The 17,802-nt window shown below is 42.7% G+C and overlaps 1 protein-coding gene across 12 annotated transcripts in view; it reads right to left on the bottom strand.

Annotated features, from left to right (window-relative positions):
• The window catches only part of LOC133259175 (double zinc ribbon and ankyrin repeat-containing protein 1-like), a 52,653-nt gene extending 35,002 nt beyond the window's left edge, over positions 1-17,651 (bottom strand). For 7 of the 12 annotated variants that reach the window (XM_061436355.1, XM_061436353.1, XM_061436350.1 and 4 more), the window contains exons 1-7: positions 17,514-17,619; positions 15,247-15,363; positions 11,770-11,923; positions 4,811-4,925; positions 3,290-3,386; positions 2,091-2,209; positions 1,242-1,327 (exon numbers count right to left, since the gene is read on the bottom strand). In XM_061436355.1, coding sequence (XP_061292339.1) covers positions 1,242-1,327; positions 2,091-2,209; positions 3,290-3,386; positions 4,811-4,925; positions 11,770-11,923; positions 15,247-15,355 — 680 coding nt within the window. In that variant the 5' untranslated portion in view covers positions 15,356-15,363; positions 17,514-17,619. Of the gene's footprint in view, positions 1-1,241; positions 1,328-2,090; positions 2,210-3,289; positions 3,387-4,810; positions 4,926-11,769; positions 11,924-15,246; positions 15,364-17,513 lie in introns of all 12 variants that reach the window. The other 5 variants (XM_061436356.1, XM_061436354.1, XM_061436349.1 and 2 more) reach the window with 1 other exon arrangement.
• Between the last annotated feature and the right edge of the window lie 151 nt (positions 17,652-17,802).

Consider the following 17,802-nt stretch of genomic DNA (forward strand, 5'->3'; position numbering starts at 1 on the left):
ATACAAGGACAAGTAGACAAACTCATAATTATAGTCATAGATTTCAGTATAATTTCCTCAATAACTGATAAAACCACAGACAAAACCAATAAAGACAGAGAAGACACTACAGCACTGTATTAGTTGCAAGTGTATAACCTAACAATCAATAATTGTGGATACTGCAAAATGATCACCACAGTGTCAGCATCGGTCACCACACAGTTACAGAATTTTTTTCCTTATGTTGAGAACTTCTTACATTTACTCTCTTAGCAACTTTCAGTATGCAGTACAGTGTCATTAACTATCTTCACCACTTACATCCCCAGGACTTACTCATTTTACGAGTGAAAGTTTGTAGCTTTTGACCACCTTTATCCAGGTCACCCACTCTACCAACCCCAAGGGAAATGCAAATTAAAACCACTACCCCCACCCTACCAGAATGGCCAAAAATAAAAATAACAATGTTGGTGAAGATGTAGGGAAACTGGAACTCCCATCCATCATATACTACTGGTGGGAGTGTAAAATGGTACAGCCTCTTAGGAAAACATATGGACAGTTTTCCTAAAAAGTTAAACATATGCCTACCATATGAGCCAGCTACCCCACTCCTAGTTAGTGAGCTAAGGGGAATTAAAGTATACATGCACAGGATGACATGTATACAAATATTCATAGCAGCTTTATCTGCGACAGCCAAAACCTAAAAACAATCTGGATGTACATCCAATAGGAAACAGGATAAACAAACTGTGATGTATCCATACGAAGGAACACTACTCAGAGTTAAAAAGAAATGTCCAGTGCATGCATACAACATGGGTGAGCCTCCAAGTCATCAAGCGGAGTGAAAGCAGCCTGGCCAAAGAGCAAATACTGAATTGTTCCCTATAAATATATGGGATCAAATGCAAGCTAAGCTACAATGACAACAAGCAGACCAACAGGTGCCTGGGAATGGGGCAGGTCACAGGGGAGGATTTTAAAAGGGTGCAAAGCAGGAAACTCTTGGAGGTGGTAGATTTTTTCATTTTCTTCATTGGGGTGATAGTCTTGAGATTATACGTATATATCAATTGTACTCTTTAAGTGCCATTTATGTATGTCATTTGTGCCTTTAAATTTTGTAAAAATTTAACTAAAAAAACAAAACAGTTGGGGAAAATACCATTGCTATGCCCCATCTTCAAATTATTTTTGACCATGTTGTTGTCTTAGCAGTACTCAGACAGTAGAGAGAAAGCAATACATACTTGAGAAAGTCCGTCTCCCTGTGAATCCTCATGATCTCTGTGCTTGTCAAGCTCTTCTGGCCAGTTATGTGTGCAAACCCAGGGAACTGAAATGAAGAACATATATAAAATCACAGCAAAACCTTTGGTACGGTAAATTACATAGAGTTCATCTCAGTGCTTTGTCCTACCATATGCAGCAGCCATCGTTTTTCCCACCATGCTCCAGCCACACCAGCCTCCTGGTGATCCTCACTTACCTGAACTTGAAGTTACTCGACCGAGATCTTTGCAGGGCTGGTTTCTGTTCATCTTGAAGGTTCAATTAAAATGTCACCTTTTTGAGGGGGCTTTCTCTTATCCCCCTGAATTAGGACACTGTTCTTCCTACCTGGTCATTCTCTATCCCAGGGGTTCTCAAGTTTGGGTGTTTATCAGAAGAAAGGCCAATTAGAACAGATAGATGATGAGGCCCACCCTAAAGGCCCTGAGGCCGCAGGTCTTGGCTGGGGCGGGGTGGAGGCGGGTGGCCTGGATGTCTGCATTTCTGATGAGCTCCCAGGTGATGCTGATGCTACTGGTCTGGGGACCACACTTGGAAAACCATGGCTCTATCCTATCACCCAGGTCTATCCTTTTCATGACAAATCACTATTCTTAATTATTTTTCCCATTATTCACACGTTTATATCTGCCTGCCCCCATCCCCAATAAAATGTGAGCACCATGAGTACAGGGGCCTTTTTTGTTCAACTAGGTATCTGGTATAAAACATGGTGAAAAGGCAGGGACATTTTCTTAAAGTATGTTGCAGGAAGCATTAAAAACACAGTAGATCTTTAGTAACAAAGGAGTTTCTTTAGCAGTTACCTGGGGCTGCTGGGGGGCTGGTCTAGAGCCCAATTCATCACGGAAAGTTGGGGCTTCCCGCGGACTCTCTGAGAAGCGAAGGTCTTTCAATGTTTTAGGGTCACTTCTTTCACCCATGTCTACAATTACATCAAAAGCATCATTCTGTGAATATCTGAAATCATATGTGCTTTCATGCAAATGTGTCTTCATAGTTAGAAACCTTTTAATAAGGGGACACTGTTGTCACATTTAGAGAAGCTCCCACTCAGTTGAATTCATAGCAATAAAGAAAAAAGTGGGCCCAGACTGAGAAAATGAAAATATGCCCTGCCACATTGCCCAGCATTCTGCACCAGGGGGGAGAATGGATAAATCCAGTTGCAAGGTCAGCAGGGAATCTTATGTGTCCCAGGGACACACTGCAGCTGTCACACATCCTAACAGTTCCCACTCTGAGTGACCACTGTTTCTTACTGACCAAGAAACCCTGCTCTCTAAAATCAGATTATCAGAAAACTTTGCTGTTCGAAATCCTATCAGTAAGAATGAAACATCCAACTCTTGCCTGGAAGACCCAGGTTACTGTGACATAGAGTTGTTGTTCAGTCGCTCAGTCATGCCTGACTCTTTGTGACCCCATGGATGGCCGCACACCAGGCTCCCCTGTCCTACACTGTCTCCCAGAGTTTGCTCAGACTCGTGTCTATTGAGTTGGTGATGCCATCCAACCACAGAGAAGCAGGCTCAATGTCCAACCCAGGTGCAGAGTTTCAGAGAAAGGTCTCTGGGCACTACCTTCCACATGTGTCTTTGTTGTTTCCAAGGAAACAGAACCCTGGTCCCCTTCTCGGGTCCATACCTCATGGTGACCATTTCCCACTGATCTCTGCTTCGCCTACCTATCAGAACTCTTCTTTCATTTAAATTTCATCCAAACCCCACCTTCCCCCAGCAACTGTTGTCTGTACTTTAGTTGATGAGATTGCCACGGTTCCTGTACCACGTAGTCTCCCGTGCTGCAATGAATAGATAAATCTGACTCTGCTGGATAGCTTGACTCTCCTTCCTGTAGCCAGGATGGCATTAAAAGTCAAATGAGATCTTACTGTACTGTCCTGGTGTTTCTTAGTCAACCCCTCGGAAGACAAGAACACAAGCCCTGAACCTGTTTGGTGGTTTAGAATATAAACTTGTATCTTCGTCCTGTCACTTCATACCTGGAAACTTTCCAAGGTTAACATTCCAACCCAGTTTACTTTCAGGATTCTTATATTTCTTCCTTCCTTTTGATTCAACAAATCCATTTTTCAGTTCCTAGAAGGGAAGAGACTATGTATCAATCACTTGACTCCGCCTGTTTAGATATGAAAATTAGAAGTTCCATAGGAGAGACGGTGACACAGCCTGCACTTCTTTACTAGAAAGGGGTCAGAGTCGTTTTCACCAAGTCACCTTTGTCTCACTGTCTCTGGACACACACAGCTTTGACTCTGAGCTGTTTGCTTGGCAGCACGCCTGCTTGGGATGCCCCTTCCATGTCAAGTGGCCAAGCCTGGAGGCAGGTGACAGCACACAGGTAGGACGTCACACTCTTGGGAGACACAGTGACAATAGAGGGACCACCAGACTATGGGGGCAAAGACAGGGTGGGGTCAGACCCAGACAGATCTTCTGTCCACTGTCCTCCCACACACGGCCCTGAAACACAGACATGCTTCTCTCTAGCTTTCTTCTCCTTAGGGTCAGTCCCTCATGCTTGGCTGAAGCCTGAACACCTGCTGGTACATGTTGGCTCAACCCCTGCTGGCTGCCTCCCGCAGTGTAGACCCCTGGTCACAAGTGGGCCCCACACCATGCCTGCATCCACCACTCTGGTCCCACGGCCTCTTTGCTGCCCTCTGGTTAATTGTTAGGCTGAAGGGACTCCCCCAAAAAACTTCCCATCACCCCAACGAGAGTCTGAGACTTTCTGTTTAACTGCCTCACTGTGGGCTGGCCCACCCTCTGACCCTGGGATCCATCCCACTGATACCCAGAACCCAAGGACTAGAGTTTCAAATGTCCTTTCTAGATAGGTGTAGTTCATTCTCTAAAGAGGTGAGGCTTTGTATCTGGAAACAAAGCTTTCAACATAGCTGAAGGTCATGCCCCCTGAGGGCTCCTACTAGCCCGATACTTCTTTTCAACAAATGCCTCCACCCTCTCCTACCTGTCCCCATGCAGGACATGGAGTATGGCAGAATTGCTCTCTGCTGCCTGGGAGCTTACAGTACATCGGGGAGACAGACAAGGAGCAGAGTAATCACGTGATCAAAGCACTTGATGAAAGAAGGCCTGGGAGCTAGGGGAGCAGAGACAGAACACAGCATGCACAATCGAGTTTGAGCTGGAACGTAAACAGGGGAGTCACAAAGCAGGAAAGGATGACTGAGGACAGAAACTGGCTCTGAGAGGCCAGGCTGAGGGTTTCTGCTTTCTTCCATAGGGTAAGAGGAGAAGACACAGGAGCCTAGATAGAGATGCCAGTGAGGAGTCTCCAACAGGCAGGGTGGGGACTGGCCAAAAGGTGGGAAACCAGCAAAGATACTGTGCAGTGGTTGAGAGTGACCCCAACGATAAGAACCTGAAAATGGATGACAGACTGACTCTGGGGGTAAATGAAGGGGAAGATGTGACCACTGAGGAAAGGGACCAGGGACGTGGTAACGATTCAAATGCATCATAGTGTCAGTACTTGCCTGCTTCGGAGGGTCCTTGAGAGCATTTTCCACAGTGTCTTCTGGAGAGACTGGATCTGGTGGAATAGAGTCCACCTGAAACACCTTTGTTACAATGGCACTCTCTCTGCAGTCTCTGAAAATTATTCCAAACAGGAAAAGTCTGTGTGTCACACAAAGGTTCAAAGACAAGGTGTCCAGCAATTAAGATGACTCTAGAATGAATTTATTATATTAATATTTTAAATTGGAGAGACCAAAATATTAGCATTTCTATGGTTTTAACCTTACTCTTATTCAGTTATCTCTTGCTATGTAATAAGCCACTGCAAAACATTATGTCTTAGAACACAGAGGTGTGGGTTTGCCACCTCTCGTGTGGTTGCAGTCAGGTGTCAGCTTGGGCCAGAGTCAAGTGAAAGTACAACTCAGTCAGATGTCCAAAATGGTTTCTCCCCTCAGGTTCTAAGTCAGCTGGGGACTTGCCAGTCATCTCCCTCCTTCCCTTTCTATCTCCCTTTACAGGTGGTGAACTTGGGGTTCCTCATAGTAGTAGGTCTCAGGTAAATCAAAGACTTCCTACAAGGTGGCTGGCTTCTCCCAGCTTTTATGTTCCAAGAGACCAGAGCAGATACTGCAAGGCTTCTTGTGGTCTGGCCTTAGCGTCATGTCTGGAGCATTCTCTTGGTCAAAAGTAAGTTGTAGGGCCAGCCCAGATTCAGAAGGAGGGGATATTGTGGGAGGCATGGCTCACTGGGGGGCCATTTGGAAGACTATCTACCACATTCACCATAAAGATGTCATACCTTAATCCTGAAACTATTCTGAAGCAAAGAATGAGGTTACCTGTATATCATTCATTCCACATAAGTTATGGGAATTTTCCTTATCCCAACTGTGGGTAGCATAATATACACTGCCCTGGAAGATTTTAACAGTTATTCCCCAAATACTAGCCAGTTTTCAATTTATTCATAATATTTCACAATTAATCTTGTTCCTCCATGATGCAATAGAAGTCCCATGAGAAACCAACAGAGAGGTGGCCAGAAGTAAATTCTGGAGGTGATTTCCCCTCAGCACCAGCAGCTCATCTATATACTCTTTATTTTTCTAAACATTTTTACTGAGGTATAATGTACATGGCATAAAATGCACTTACTCTAGGTATATAATTTGATGATACTCCATACATTTATACAACTGTGCACCTACCACCACAGTCCAGGGTTACAACAACCTGTTTCTAGTTACTCCTCACTTGCACCTCCTACACCAGGCAACCACTGATCTGCTTCCTGTCTTCATAGTTTTGCCTTTTCTGTGCTGTGCTGAGCTTAGTTGCTCAGTCATGTCTGACCCTTTGCGACCCCATGGACTGTAGCCCTCCAGGCTCCTCTATCCATGGGATTCTCCAGGCAAGAATACTGGGGTGGGTTGCCATGCTGATAAATGCAATCCTACAAATACAGTCTCACACGTCTGGCTGCCTTTACTTGTCCTGTTTTTTGTTGTTCCTGAGGTTCACCTATGTAGTTGCCACGTGTCAGCAATTCATTCATCTTTATTCTTGAGTAGCATTCCATTTTACAGATGTACAGTTTGTTTATCCATTCCCCAATGGGCAGTCATTTGGATTTTGCCAGTTTGGAGGTCACAATACTTAATGCTGTTATGAGTATTCACGTATGAGTCTTTATAGTGTGAGCCCCTGAGGTTGGGTTTTCTCTTGTTTGTAATCAGGCGCCTAACTTAGGCTTTGCTGAGGCATCCACTTCAAAGATGGTGCTCTTGAGTAAACACATCACCAGCCACAGGACCAGATGAAGATCCAGCCACTGCCCCGCCATGGAAGCCCTTTTAGAGATCTTGATTGGTTTCCATGACTGACCAATTGGGCAATTTTTTTCTCTTCCCATTGTAAATTCTTGCTCATACATTCAAAATTCACCAATGAAGACTGAGCCCATGGAACCCCCCAGCCCCCCGCCCTCAACCCTAATAGAAGCAGACCCTTGGCCTGTGATTTGTCCCTTCTTTTCTCCCCCCGCCCCCATCTCTTTGTATTTGTGACCTCACTGGGTGCCACATAATCCCCAGGACTTGTAGGTAATAAACTTCTTCTCTTTCCAAGTTCCTTGATGATTACTCTGAGGGCCTTTTGGAATCATAAGAACAACAACAAGGGCTGGTCCAGCCATATATGTGGACAGATACACTGGAGCAGAACCACTGGGTCAGATGGTCAGTGAGTTTAACTTTTTAGAAACTGCGACCTGTGGTTGTTCCATGTACATCCCCACTGGCATCATTTGAGGGTTCCAGTTTCTCCACACACTCGCTGACGCTTGACACTGTTGGCCTGTTTTGATCACCTGTACCCTTGAATATGTTCTCTGTAGGTATTTGCTTGAGATATGTCCCTGGTGTATTGGGATATAGGCTTGATTGTTGTAATGCAGAATCAAAACAACTGTGGCTTAAACAGAGTCAGTTCAGTCGCTCAGTCGTGTCCGACTCTTTGTGACCCCATGAATCGCAGCACACCAGGCCTCCCTGTCCATCACCAACTCCTGGAGTTCATTCAAACTCATGTCCATCGAGTCGGTGATGCCATCCAGCCATCTCATCCTCTGTCGTCCCCTTCTCCTCCTGCCCCCAATCCCTCCCAGCATCAGAGTCTTTTCCAATGAGTCAACTCTTCACATGAGGTGGCCAAAGTACTGGAGTTTCAGCTTTAGCATCAGTCCTTCCAAAGAACACCCAGGACTGATCTCTTTTAGAATGGACTGGTTGGATCTCCTTGCAGTTCAAGGGACTCTCAAGAGTCTTCTCCAACACCAAAGTTCAAAAGCATCAATTCTTCAGTGCTCAGCTTTCTTCACAGTCCAACTCTCACATCCATACATGACCACTGGAAAAACCATATCAATGGGCTATAACCCACCCAGAGCTATGCATGGGAGCCATGGTGCCCGGGGCCTAGGGTTGACTTTCTACCCTGTTGCCCCATCATATCTAGGACATGACACGTCCTTGTGACCCAACGTGGCTGACCACCACAGCCACATTCCAGCTGGCAGGAACCACGGCCTGCCTCCTCCTACAGGGCACAATCTAGAAACTGCCACGTCACTTCCACGTGCATTCAATGGCCACACCCCGTGCATTCACGGGGCTCTTGCTAGCTTCAAGGAGGACTGAAAACACATGTGTGTCCTGCTAAAAATCCTAGGCTCTATTTTTTAAAAAAATAGACTTTACTTATTTTATTTTTAAAATAATTTTGTTTTGTTTTCATTGTGCTGGGTCTTCACTGCTTCCCAGGCTGCCTCTGGTTGTGGTGAGCGGGGGCTACTCTCTAGTTTCAGTGAGCGGGCTTCTCATTTCGGTGGCTTCTCTTGTTGCGTGCGGGCTTCAGTAGTTGTGGTTCCCAGGCTCTAGATCACAGGCTCAATAGTTGTGGCGCATGGGGTTAGTTGCTCCACAGCATGTGGAATCTTCCTGGACCAAGGATCGAACCCATGTCTCCTGCACTGGTAGGCGGATTCTTTACCACTGAGCCACCAGGGAAGCTTCTATGATTCTTGAAGAAGGCAACACAGATTTTTGGAGCAGTCTGCAGCCTCTGCCACATCCTTGTGACCACACTTTGGTGTATTTGTCTGGTATGTTTAACTCTCACTCTCACTAATTTGCACTGAAAGCTCACAGCTAGAACACAAGGGATTCTGCTTGATCTGCCCAGGAACTTAATACTCTTATATCTCAAGTTGGTGTCTGCCTTCAGTGTCCTTTATCTGCTTTGCTCGTTGATTTTCCTATTGGCCTTTGATGTGTTTTTATCTGTTTCATTATTTCTTTTGCAATTTCTCAGATTTCTTACATGTTGATTTTTTTACATTTCTTAAAATTCTTGAAACTTTAAGTGTCCCCAAACACTTAAAATTCTTTGGTTAAGTAAACATCCAGAAATGAATAGATACCAGTTCCAAAACAGTTGAGAAATGTTTGCTGTGCTGTGCTCAGTTGCTTAGTCATGTCTGACTCTTTGTGACCCCATGGACTGTAGCCCACCAGGGTCCTCTGTCCATGGGATTCTCTAGGCAACAATACTGAAGTGGGTCACCATGCCCTCCTCCAGGGGATCTTCCCAACCCAGAGATCGAACCCAGGTCTACTGCATTGCAGGCAGATTCTTTCCTGTCTGAGCCGCCAGGGAAGCCCTAAGAAATGTTTACCATTAAGCCATGTCAAAGTCTTAAGCCACATTTTTAGAAGGAGAAAACAATTCTCAGAAATATACAACTGGTCTGAACAGCCACTACCTATCAGTGAATGACAGTATTTAAGAAATAACATGATCAATGGGTACTTGCATGCTCACTGGCTGGAGAGACTTACGGGCGGCTAACCTTTGGGGAAGCATGTGTTTTGTTATTCTCAATAACAAAACAAATTTACAGATACAGGTATCTGGATGCAGATATAGAAAGTCTTTTAGATGAACTGCTTGTTTAACTCATTCACCTCAGCATCCATCTCACCTGGATGCTCATCATCACTGGCTCATGGCCTGTTATCCAAGATACAGTGTCCTCCTAATAAGATAACTTCCTCACATCACAAACATCTCCATCCAGGGACCATTTGAATCCTGAGGAATGGTCGGGTTTACGGCCTGGGTGGCTCTGAGCAGAAGCCTGGTTCCCAGTCACTTGAGGATCACTGCCCTTTTCTATCTCTGTGTATTTTGCAAATTTATTTACTTATTCATTTTAGCTATGCAGGGTCTTTGTTGCTGCGTGCAGGGTTTCTCTCGGAGAAGGCAATGGCACCCCACTCCAGTACTCTTGCCTGGAAAATCCCATGGATGGAGGAGCCTGGTGGGCTGCAGTCCATGGGGTCGCGAAGAGTCCGACACGACTGAGCGACTTCCCTTTCACTTTTCACTTTCATGCATTGGAGAAGGAAATGGCAATCCACTCCAGTGTTCTTGCCTGGAGAATCCCAGGGACTGGGGAGCCTGGTGGGCTGCTGGCTGTGGTGTCACACAGAGTCGGACACGACTGAAGTGACTTAGCAGCAGCAGCAGCAGCAGCAGCAGCAGGGTTTCTCCAGTTACAGCAAGCGGGAGCTGCTCTTCATTGTGGTGCATGGGCTTCTTACTGCAGTGGCTTCTCTTATTGCGGAGCACAGGCTTAGTTACTTTGCAGCATCTCTGAAGGTTCTTCTTGGACCAGGGATCACACCTGTGTCCCCTGCATTGGCAGGAGGATTCTTAACCCCTGGATGACCAGGGAAGTCCTCTGTGTATTTTTGCAAGTGTCACAATACTAGTGTGTCATCTTACATCCTAATTTTTTTCACTGACTATATCACAAATATTTTTGTATATCATTCAAAACTTCATGACCACAGGTTTTCCTCTTAATATGTTAAAGACCTTTCATTGTTAACAGTCTTATCTAAAGGCCTTTTTCTCCTTATTAAGAAACTAATGGCCTGAAAAACCTAGACACAGAGACTTGAACAAAGCTGCATGATTTCCATAAAGAACTATTTTATCACAATTAGATACAAGCACTAACTTTCAAATTTTTTTTGTATAGGTACTTTTCCTAAGCTGAGCACATCTGAAATACTAACAGCATTTCAGAGCAGACACTTAGTGGGCACAGAACAAGATGGTGAGACGCATAAACAGTTTCCTTATTTTTCAGACTCTGCTGGAAGTTCTATTAACTCCTTTGAACTACAAAGTCATTGATCGCGACTTCATTTTACTGTCACCTTGCAGCATGATGCGCCAGAGTAATCAGCTTATTAGTTTTCAATAACTGAGATGACTTGTTTCAGTAGAAATGGGTTGGCAAGTGGGAAAAGCCACAGATCCCAATTTTTAATAAAGAATAATCATGTGTCAGGGTTTTTTTCTGTTTTCATTTTATTATTAAAAAAAATTTTTTTTAATGCCAAGCAATCATCATTGTAGAATTTGTAGCTTAAAAGGCCATGCAGTAGTTTAGCCAGCAGGGGGAGCCTGGAGTCTAATTTAAATTACCTGGGCCAGCCCCAGTATTAGTCTTCCAGAAATGTGGCCAAACCTGTTTTGCGGCACAAAATAATTCCTCTACCACAGACTAATCTGCAAAGCATTTGAGGATCTTTTTTCTCTAAAGATGACGTTTACCACGGTGAAGTTTACCAAATTAAGTGGTATCTCTATACTTGAAACTGAAAAAAAAGTGTTGACTAGGAAAGAAAGGACAAAGAAAAGAATGAATTAGCTAACACCTAACAAATCAAGATGATGGTAGCTTTGAAGGGCAATAAAGTCAGTACAAAATCAGATGGAGAACCATGGTGGTCATAGGCCATGTCCTGGGGAATAAAAGAACCATCTATTAAAAGCAGCATTTTCCTCAAGACAAATCTGTTCGGAGGTCCCAAACCCTGAAAAGGCTCTTCCTTTGGAGAAGGAAATGGCACCCCACTCCAGTACTCTTGCCTGGAAAATCCCATAGGTGGAGGAGCCTGGCAGGCTACAGTCCATGGGGTAGCAAACAGTCGGACATGACTGAGCGATTTCACTTTCTTTCACTTTCCCAAAATCCCAGTGTGGATTTCAGACTAAAAACAGTATCAATACACACTGCACGTCACTGAACTATACCCTTTTACCCATATGATCATCTCTAGGTCCATCCATGTGGCTGCAAATCCAGAATCTGTTTTAAACAAGTAATTGTTTATATGTTCTATCCATAAAACTTTTCCTCATGTTAATTATGTATGTAAATATGTGTATTTTACAGTATAACTCAATAAAAGACAAACACAAAGGTTACAGACATATGCTGAAATTAAGATAACTTTTTCTTTAGTGTCTTTATAATCCAGCACCGATTCTCATTGAAATGAGTAAAGTTAAAACATAATAAATATAAATCATCCCAGTCATTATGCTCTTGACTTACTTAGTGACTGCGATAGCTTTAACTTGTATTTTTCCATCAGGCAGGGTAATAGGCTTCGTATACTTAAAGGTAGTGTTTTCACCATAACCAATTTTCTTTTGGAATTCAGGTTTGCTGCCATCCAGGGTATAATATATGTTGACATCCGGGGTGTCTGAAAAACCCAAAACAGGATATCTAGAATTAACACTAAAGTAGCAAGTCCCTGAATAATGCCTAGGGATCAGTCATTTAATGAGATTTTTAAAAAATATATACTGTAGAAGTGAATAACAATAACTAACAATAGAGTTTTTTGTGCCAGGCACTGTGCTTTATGTGAATTAACTAATTTTATCAGTACAACTTTATGAGATAGGTCTATTTTATATCCACATTATAGATGAGGGAACTGAGTCCCAGAGAGGTTAAGAAATCTGGTAAATGACAGCAGAATTTTGATCTGACTTCTGGGAAGTTGGATCTGTTGATCAGGCTGATTTCTTTTTAAAACAGGAGGGATTAAAACATTTTTTTTTAATTTATTCATTTGACTGTGCTGGATCTTAGTTGCTCACAGACCATGCTCTTGAACCACTATGGCATTTTGCCTCTTCGACAGAGCGCTGATACAAACTAAGCAGGGGTTTAAAGCCACAGTGTCTACTTAGAAAGCAGAAGCTAATTTTTCATTTTTGAGCATTGCTTAAAAAATGGTTTTGTTATTATTTTATTTGGACTTGGTAAATGATTCGTGCACTTCTTGGGAAAATTAATAAAGGTAATAAGGTAATAAAGGTAAAGGTAATAAATTCAGATGATCCAAGATTCAAAAGGTCAAACAAGGATATACAATGAAAACTTTCCCTCCAAGCTCCCTGCCCTCATCAGCTGCCCAAAGGCAACCAATAACATCAACTGTCCTTCCAATATATGTATGTAGTTTACATCCATACAAGCATATACGTACATATTTTTAAGTCTCCCCCTCTTTGTACATACAAACAGCATATCATGCCCTGTTTCACACCCTTTTTCTCTTCACTTAACATTGTATCTTGTATATTGTCCTATATTGCTCCATTCAAAAGCACCCCATTCTTCTTTATGGCTGCAGTGCATTCTATTCCAATGGATGAATCACTGGCCAACAGCCAATCCCTACAGATGAACATATAAACCATCTTCTTTTCCTTTTCTTTCTTACTTTTGCTATTGCAAACATTGTAATGAATAACCCTGCAAAGAGTTCTTTTTATAAGTATATCTGCAAAATATGTAGAACTAGTACTGTTCTTGAGTTAAAAGCTATGTGAGTTTGTAATTTTGGTTAATGTTGCCAAACTTCCCTCCATGGACATTGAAACAATTCACCCTGCTACCAGCAGGGAATGGAAGTGCATGTTAACCCACCATCTCAACCATATCGTGTGTGATCATTTTTTCTTTTATTTTGCTGATATTTCATTTCTATTTCCCAGGTTAAAAAAAAGTATCTCATAGCTTTAACTCATATTTCTTATATTTTGAGTAAGATTCACTCACTCATTCAACAAGTATTTACCAAATGCCTATTACATGCCAGACACTGTTTCAGATGCTGGGAATACATCAGTGACCAAAGTCCCTCCTCTCATAATTTAAAAAAAAACACACACAAACAGGAAACGACTGCATAGAATTTGTTAAGTGGTGATTAAGTACAAGGGAGTAAATGAAGCAGAGGATAAGCTCTGCTCAGCAAGCAAGTGAAGGGTGAATAGGAGCATATTCTCATACGTTTAAAACACATATTTCCTTTCCTATAAAATGTCTTTTCACATCCTTTGTCCATTTTTCCTATTGGGATATTATTACTTTTGGCACTGAATTGCAGAATCCTTCATTTATTAGACATTTCAGATATTAGAGAAATTGGATACCCTGTCATCATTTGTCAATCATTACCCAACTTCTCCTGAGGGTTATGAGCACATATATTAAGACTTGAATTTTGGTTTGAGGAATTTTTAAAATAATATTAGCTTTTAAGATAAAGGAAGACACAGTATAATATGTATATTCTTATTTGGACCTCTCAGTCTAGGAAGCTCAGGTGTCACATCATCGGTACATATAGTTTGTATGCACATTAGTTATTCAAATATGTAACTGGAGTCTCAGAGTCTATTTTTTAATTGAAGTCTAATTTTTCTATTTAAAAAAATTGAAATTTTTTATAACGTTGTACTACTTTCAAGTGTATAGCAAAGTGATTCAGCTATACATATGTATATAGTTTTTTCTTTTTCGGATTCTTTTCCATTATAGGCTATTACAGGATATTGAATATAGTTCCCTGTGTTATATAATAGGTTCTTGTTGTTTATCTATTTTATATATAGTACTGTGTACCTGTTAATCCCAAACTCTGAATTTATCTCCTCCTACCCTCTTTAGTAACCATAAGTTTGTTTTCTATGTCTGTGAGTCTATTTCTGTTTTGTAAGTAAGATCATTTGTACCATTTTTTTATAGATTCAAAATATATGTGATATCATATGATATTTGTCTTTTTCTGACTTACTTCACTTAATTTGATCATCTCTTAGGTCCATCCATGTGGCTGCAAATCAAGAGTCTGTTTTAAACAAGTAATTGTTCATACATTCTATCTATAAAACTTTTCCTTCTCTTTTTATTACATATGTAAATGAGTGTGTGTGTGTGTGTTTCTGGCATGAAAAAGAAACACATTCACTGCTTTATTTCAGCAGAAATAGTTGTGATGTCTTTTGGCATCACCATGTGCCAGAACCTGTGTGCCTCTCACATCACGTATCAATTCATTAATCCTCATGATGACTCTAAACTATAGATAATATTATCGGTCTCTTACAGTCTAGAGGCTGAGACTAAGAAAGGCTGGGGAATGTACTGAAGATCACTAGATGTTTTCAAAGCCAGGATTGTTCACTCTCCAACCTGTCTGACTGGGAAACCTGTGTTAGCAGGTCAAACTGATATCCCAGAAGAACACTGAGAATCCTGGGAAAGTCTGGGGAAGCAATGGGACATCCTAACCTGACTAGGATCCGGACACGACTGAGTGATTTCACTTTATTTTTCCACTTTCATGCATTGGAGAAGGAAATGGCAACCCACTCCAGTGTTCTTGCCTGGAGAATCCCAGGGACGGGGGAGCCTGGGGGCTGCCGTCTATGGGGTCGCACAGGATCGGACACGACTGAAGCGACTTAGCAGCAGCAACTTGGTTAAAGTAAGTCATAGTGTTGCTGCAAATCTTTCCAACACAAATGGAAGGTTGGCAAGAGCCAGCTGTTGTAACCTATATAAATGCCACTCTAGAAACCAACATTGTTTCAAATTTTGAAAGTTTTACAATCATCCCAAGATTCTGATTATAGAAAGGATGCAAAGAGGGTAAATCAACAACCAGATGAATATAGAGAACATGGCAGGGTTATTTTAAACAATTTCAGTACATTTGATTCTTACCTGATTTCATTTCCAAAAGCGTATTGTTATCAATTTCATGGTTGGCTTTTCCGGGCTGAGGCACCCGCAGGGGTATGATTTGAGGGACACACACTGAACCAGCTGTCATTTTCCCTCCTTACATTAAAAAAAAAAAGTGGATGAAAATAAATTCCAACGGACACCTACATGTGAACAGACACTGAAGAGAAGTCTCTCATTCAAATACAGTAAGACTAGTAAAAACTAAAGAGAATGTTGTTCCTCTACCATCTACAAATATCATTTTTCTTTTTTCTTTTTTGGGAGACTCATTTCACTTCTTTTGTCTTTTTTTAAATTGAAATATAGTTGATTTACAATGTCGTGTGTAATATAAATATAATTAAAAAATTTTTTTGATGTGGATCATTTTTAAAAGTCTTTATTGAATTTGTAACAACATTGCTTCTGTTTTATGTTTTTTGGCTGTAAGGCATGTGGGATCTTAGCTCCCCAACCAGGGAATGAACTGGCACCCTCCGCACTGGAAGGCAAAGTCTTAACCAATGGACCACCAGGGAAGTCCCCAAATACCATTTTTAATGGAAATAATTATTGTCTCTGCTGTATTTTTGCTGTTGAGATCTTGTGTGGGCTTTTGATTACCTGAGTATTTACCTCACTTTGGGGTGGGAGGGAAGCAGGAGTGTATGGGATGGGGGAATAAAATTTAAAGTGAGCAGATTAAATGCACATGTCAGAGCAGAGATCATCACTGATGACCAGACCTAAGCAATCCCTGGATCATTACCAGTCTGACCTGCCTCTTTTTAGTACACCACCTCTCTTGACTTCAGGCAAGACAGCACACAAGAGGAACAGAAGTAACTTTGTATGTAGCATGAAATGTTCATTTAGAGCCAGCTCCCTTGGGAAAGCTCCATGTTCAAAGTCCTGCAGTTGTCATCAATTGGTTCGTGCCTGTGAAAGCTGCAAAAGAAACTTTAGAAAATGACAGAGGGTCACGCCTCAGCCAGAAGAAAGCTGGCATGGATATAAAAAGTGAGGAATGAACACAAAAGTCTCTCACTCCATCTCCTGTATTTATAAGTAATTAAGTGTAAGTATGGAGGTCTTAGTGATCTTTTTCTTGGGGATGGGAGGGTTCATAATTATTAATACACCCAGGATTCGGGGGGGGGGACCCACACCTTAAAACAGTCTCCCATTCCATCTACTGTATTTATAAGTAATTAAGTACAAGTATGGAGGTCTTAGTGATTTTTTTCTTGGGTACGGGAGTGTTCATAATTATTAATACATAAAGGATTTAGGGGGGAAATCCCACACCTTAAAAACCATTTACATCTCGGATGGTCTGTTCAAATTTCAATGATAATGGATGCATAGGTTTTACTCAGTTAAAATCTACATTGAAATTCAATTTTTATAGAGTACTTCTTGTACCCTCCTCTATTATTTACAATTTTCCAAATACTTACATAATCTTATTTACCAATTTGTGATTGGGCATTTATTATTTTCTTTTCAGTTTTGGGTTTTATTCTAAACAATGCTGCCTTGGAAATTCCCTGACGGTACAGTGGTTAGGATTTGATGTTTCCACTGCAGGGGCTCTGGTGGGGGTACCAAGTTACTGCAAGCCACGCATGACATGACGCCAAAAAAATTTTTTTAAATAAATAAATAAAACTACCCCGAACGTCTCTGTGGTTTGAGGTTTGTCATAGACTATAACCCAAAGGTGGGATGGCTAAATTTAAGGGGTGAATTTAATGCCTGGTTGGATAGTTCCAGGTCGGAGGCTAAGAATTTAAATTGCAGATACATATACGGATAGCGCGACAGCCCCTGCAGAAGGGCTCTGGAGCGTGCCCATCCTCACATTTTCATTTACGTGAGAGGCAGTTAAAATTAAAAAATGGTTAAAAATTAGTTCAAAATAAAAACGTCTGGGGGTGGCAGGGGGGGGGGCGGGGATAATTCCTGCGGCGACTAGGCGATGTCCTTGAAAGGCTGACAGTGCGTAGGCCAGTGGGCCCCGAGCGAAGGGGATCCATCCGTAGACCGATCTGCTAGGCCCGACTGCGTCAACAGCATCCCCCACCCCGCCATCCCTCCATCCAGACTGCCCCTCACCGCCCGGTTCCGGAACCCCGTCTGGTCCCCGTCTCCGTCCTTCAGGTGCAGCCAAGGACACCGCCACGACTCGGCTGAACGAAGGATGCCCTTTTCTCCCTCCCCCTCCCCCAGCCACCAGGACCCGATCGGGACCCCTTGGGTACCTCCGCAGCCCCCACCGAGGCAGCCCACCGCTCACCGCCCTTGGTCTTCTCCTTCACTGCGGCTGTACGGGTTACCAAGACGCTGCGAGCCGCGCCCCGCCCACCGGGAGCTGGGCAGGTGATTGGCAGGAACCCGCTTCCTAGCAACTAGCTCCGCCCCTGCGGTTGGCCCGGAGACAGACGGCCGCAGAGCGCTCCTTTCTTCAGGGCTAACCGTAGGCGTCCGAGAACTTGCCTTCACAGAGGTTGGAAAGCGCTACAAGGTGGCCTCCCAACTCAAAATGAGAAC

This window comes from Bos javanicus, chromosome 13, assembly GCF_032452875.1.
Source record: "Bos javanicus breed banteng chromosome 13, ARS-OSU_banteng_1.0, whole genome shotgun sequence".
Classification (NCBI taxonomy): domain Eukaryota; kingdom Metazoa; phylum Chordata; class Mammalia; order Artiodactyla; family Bovidae; genus Bos; species Bos javanicus.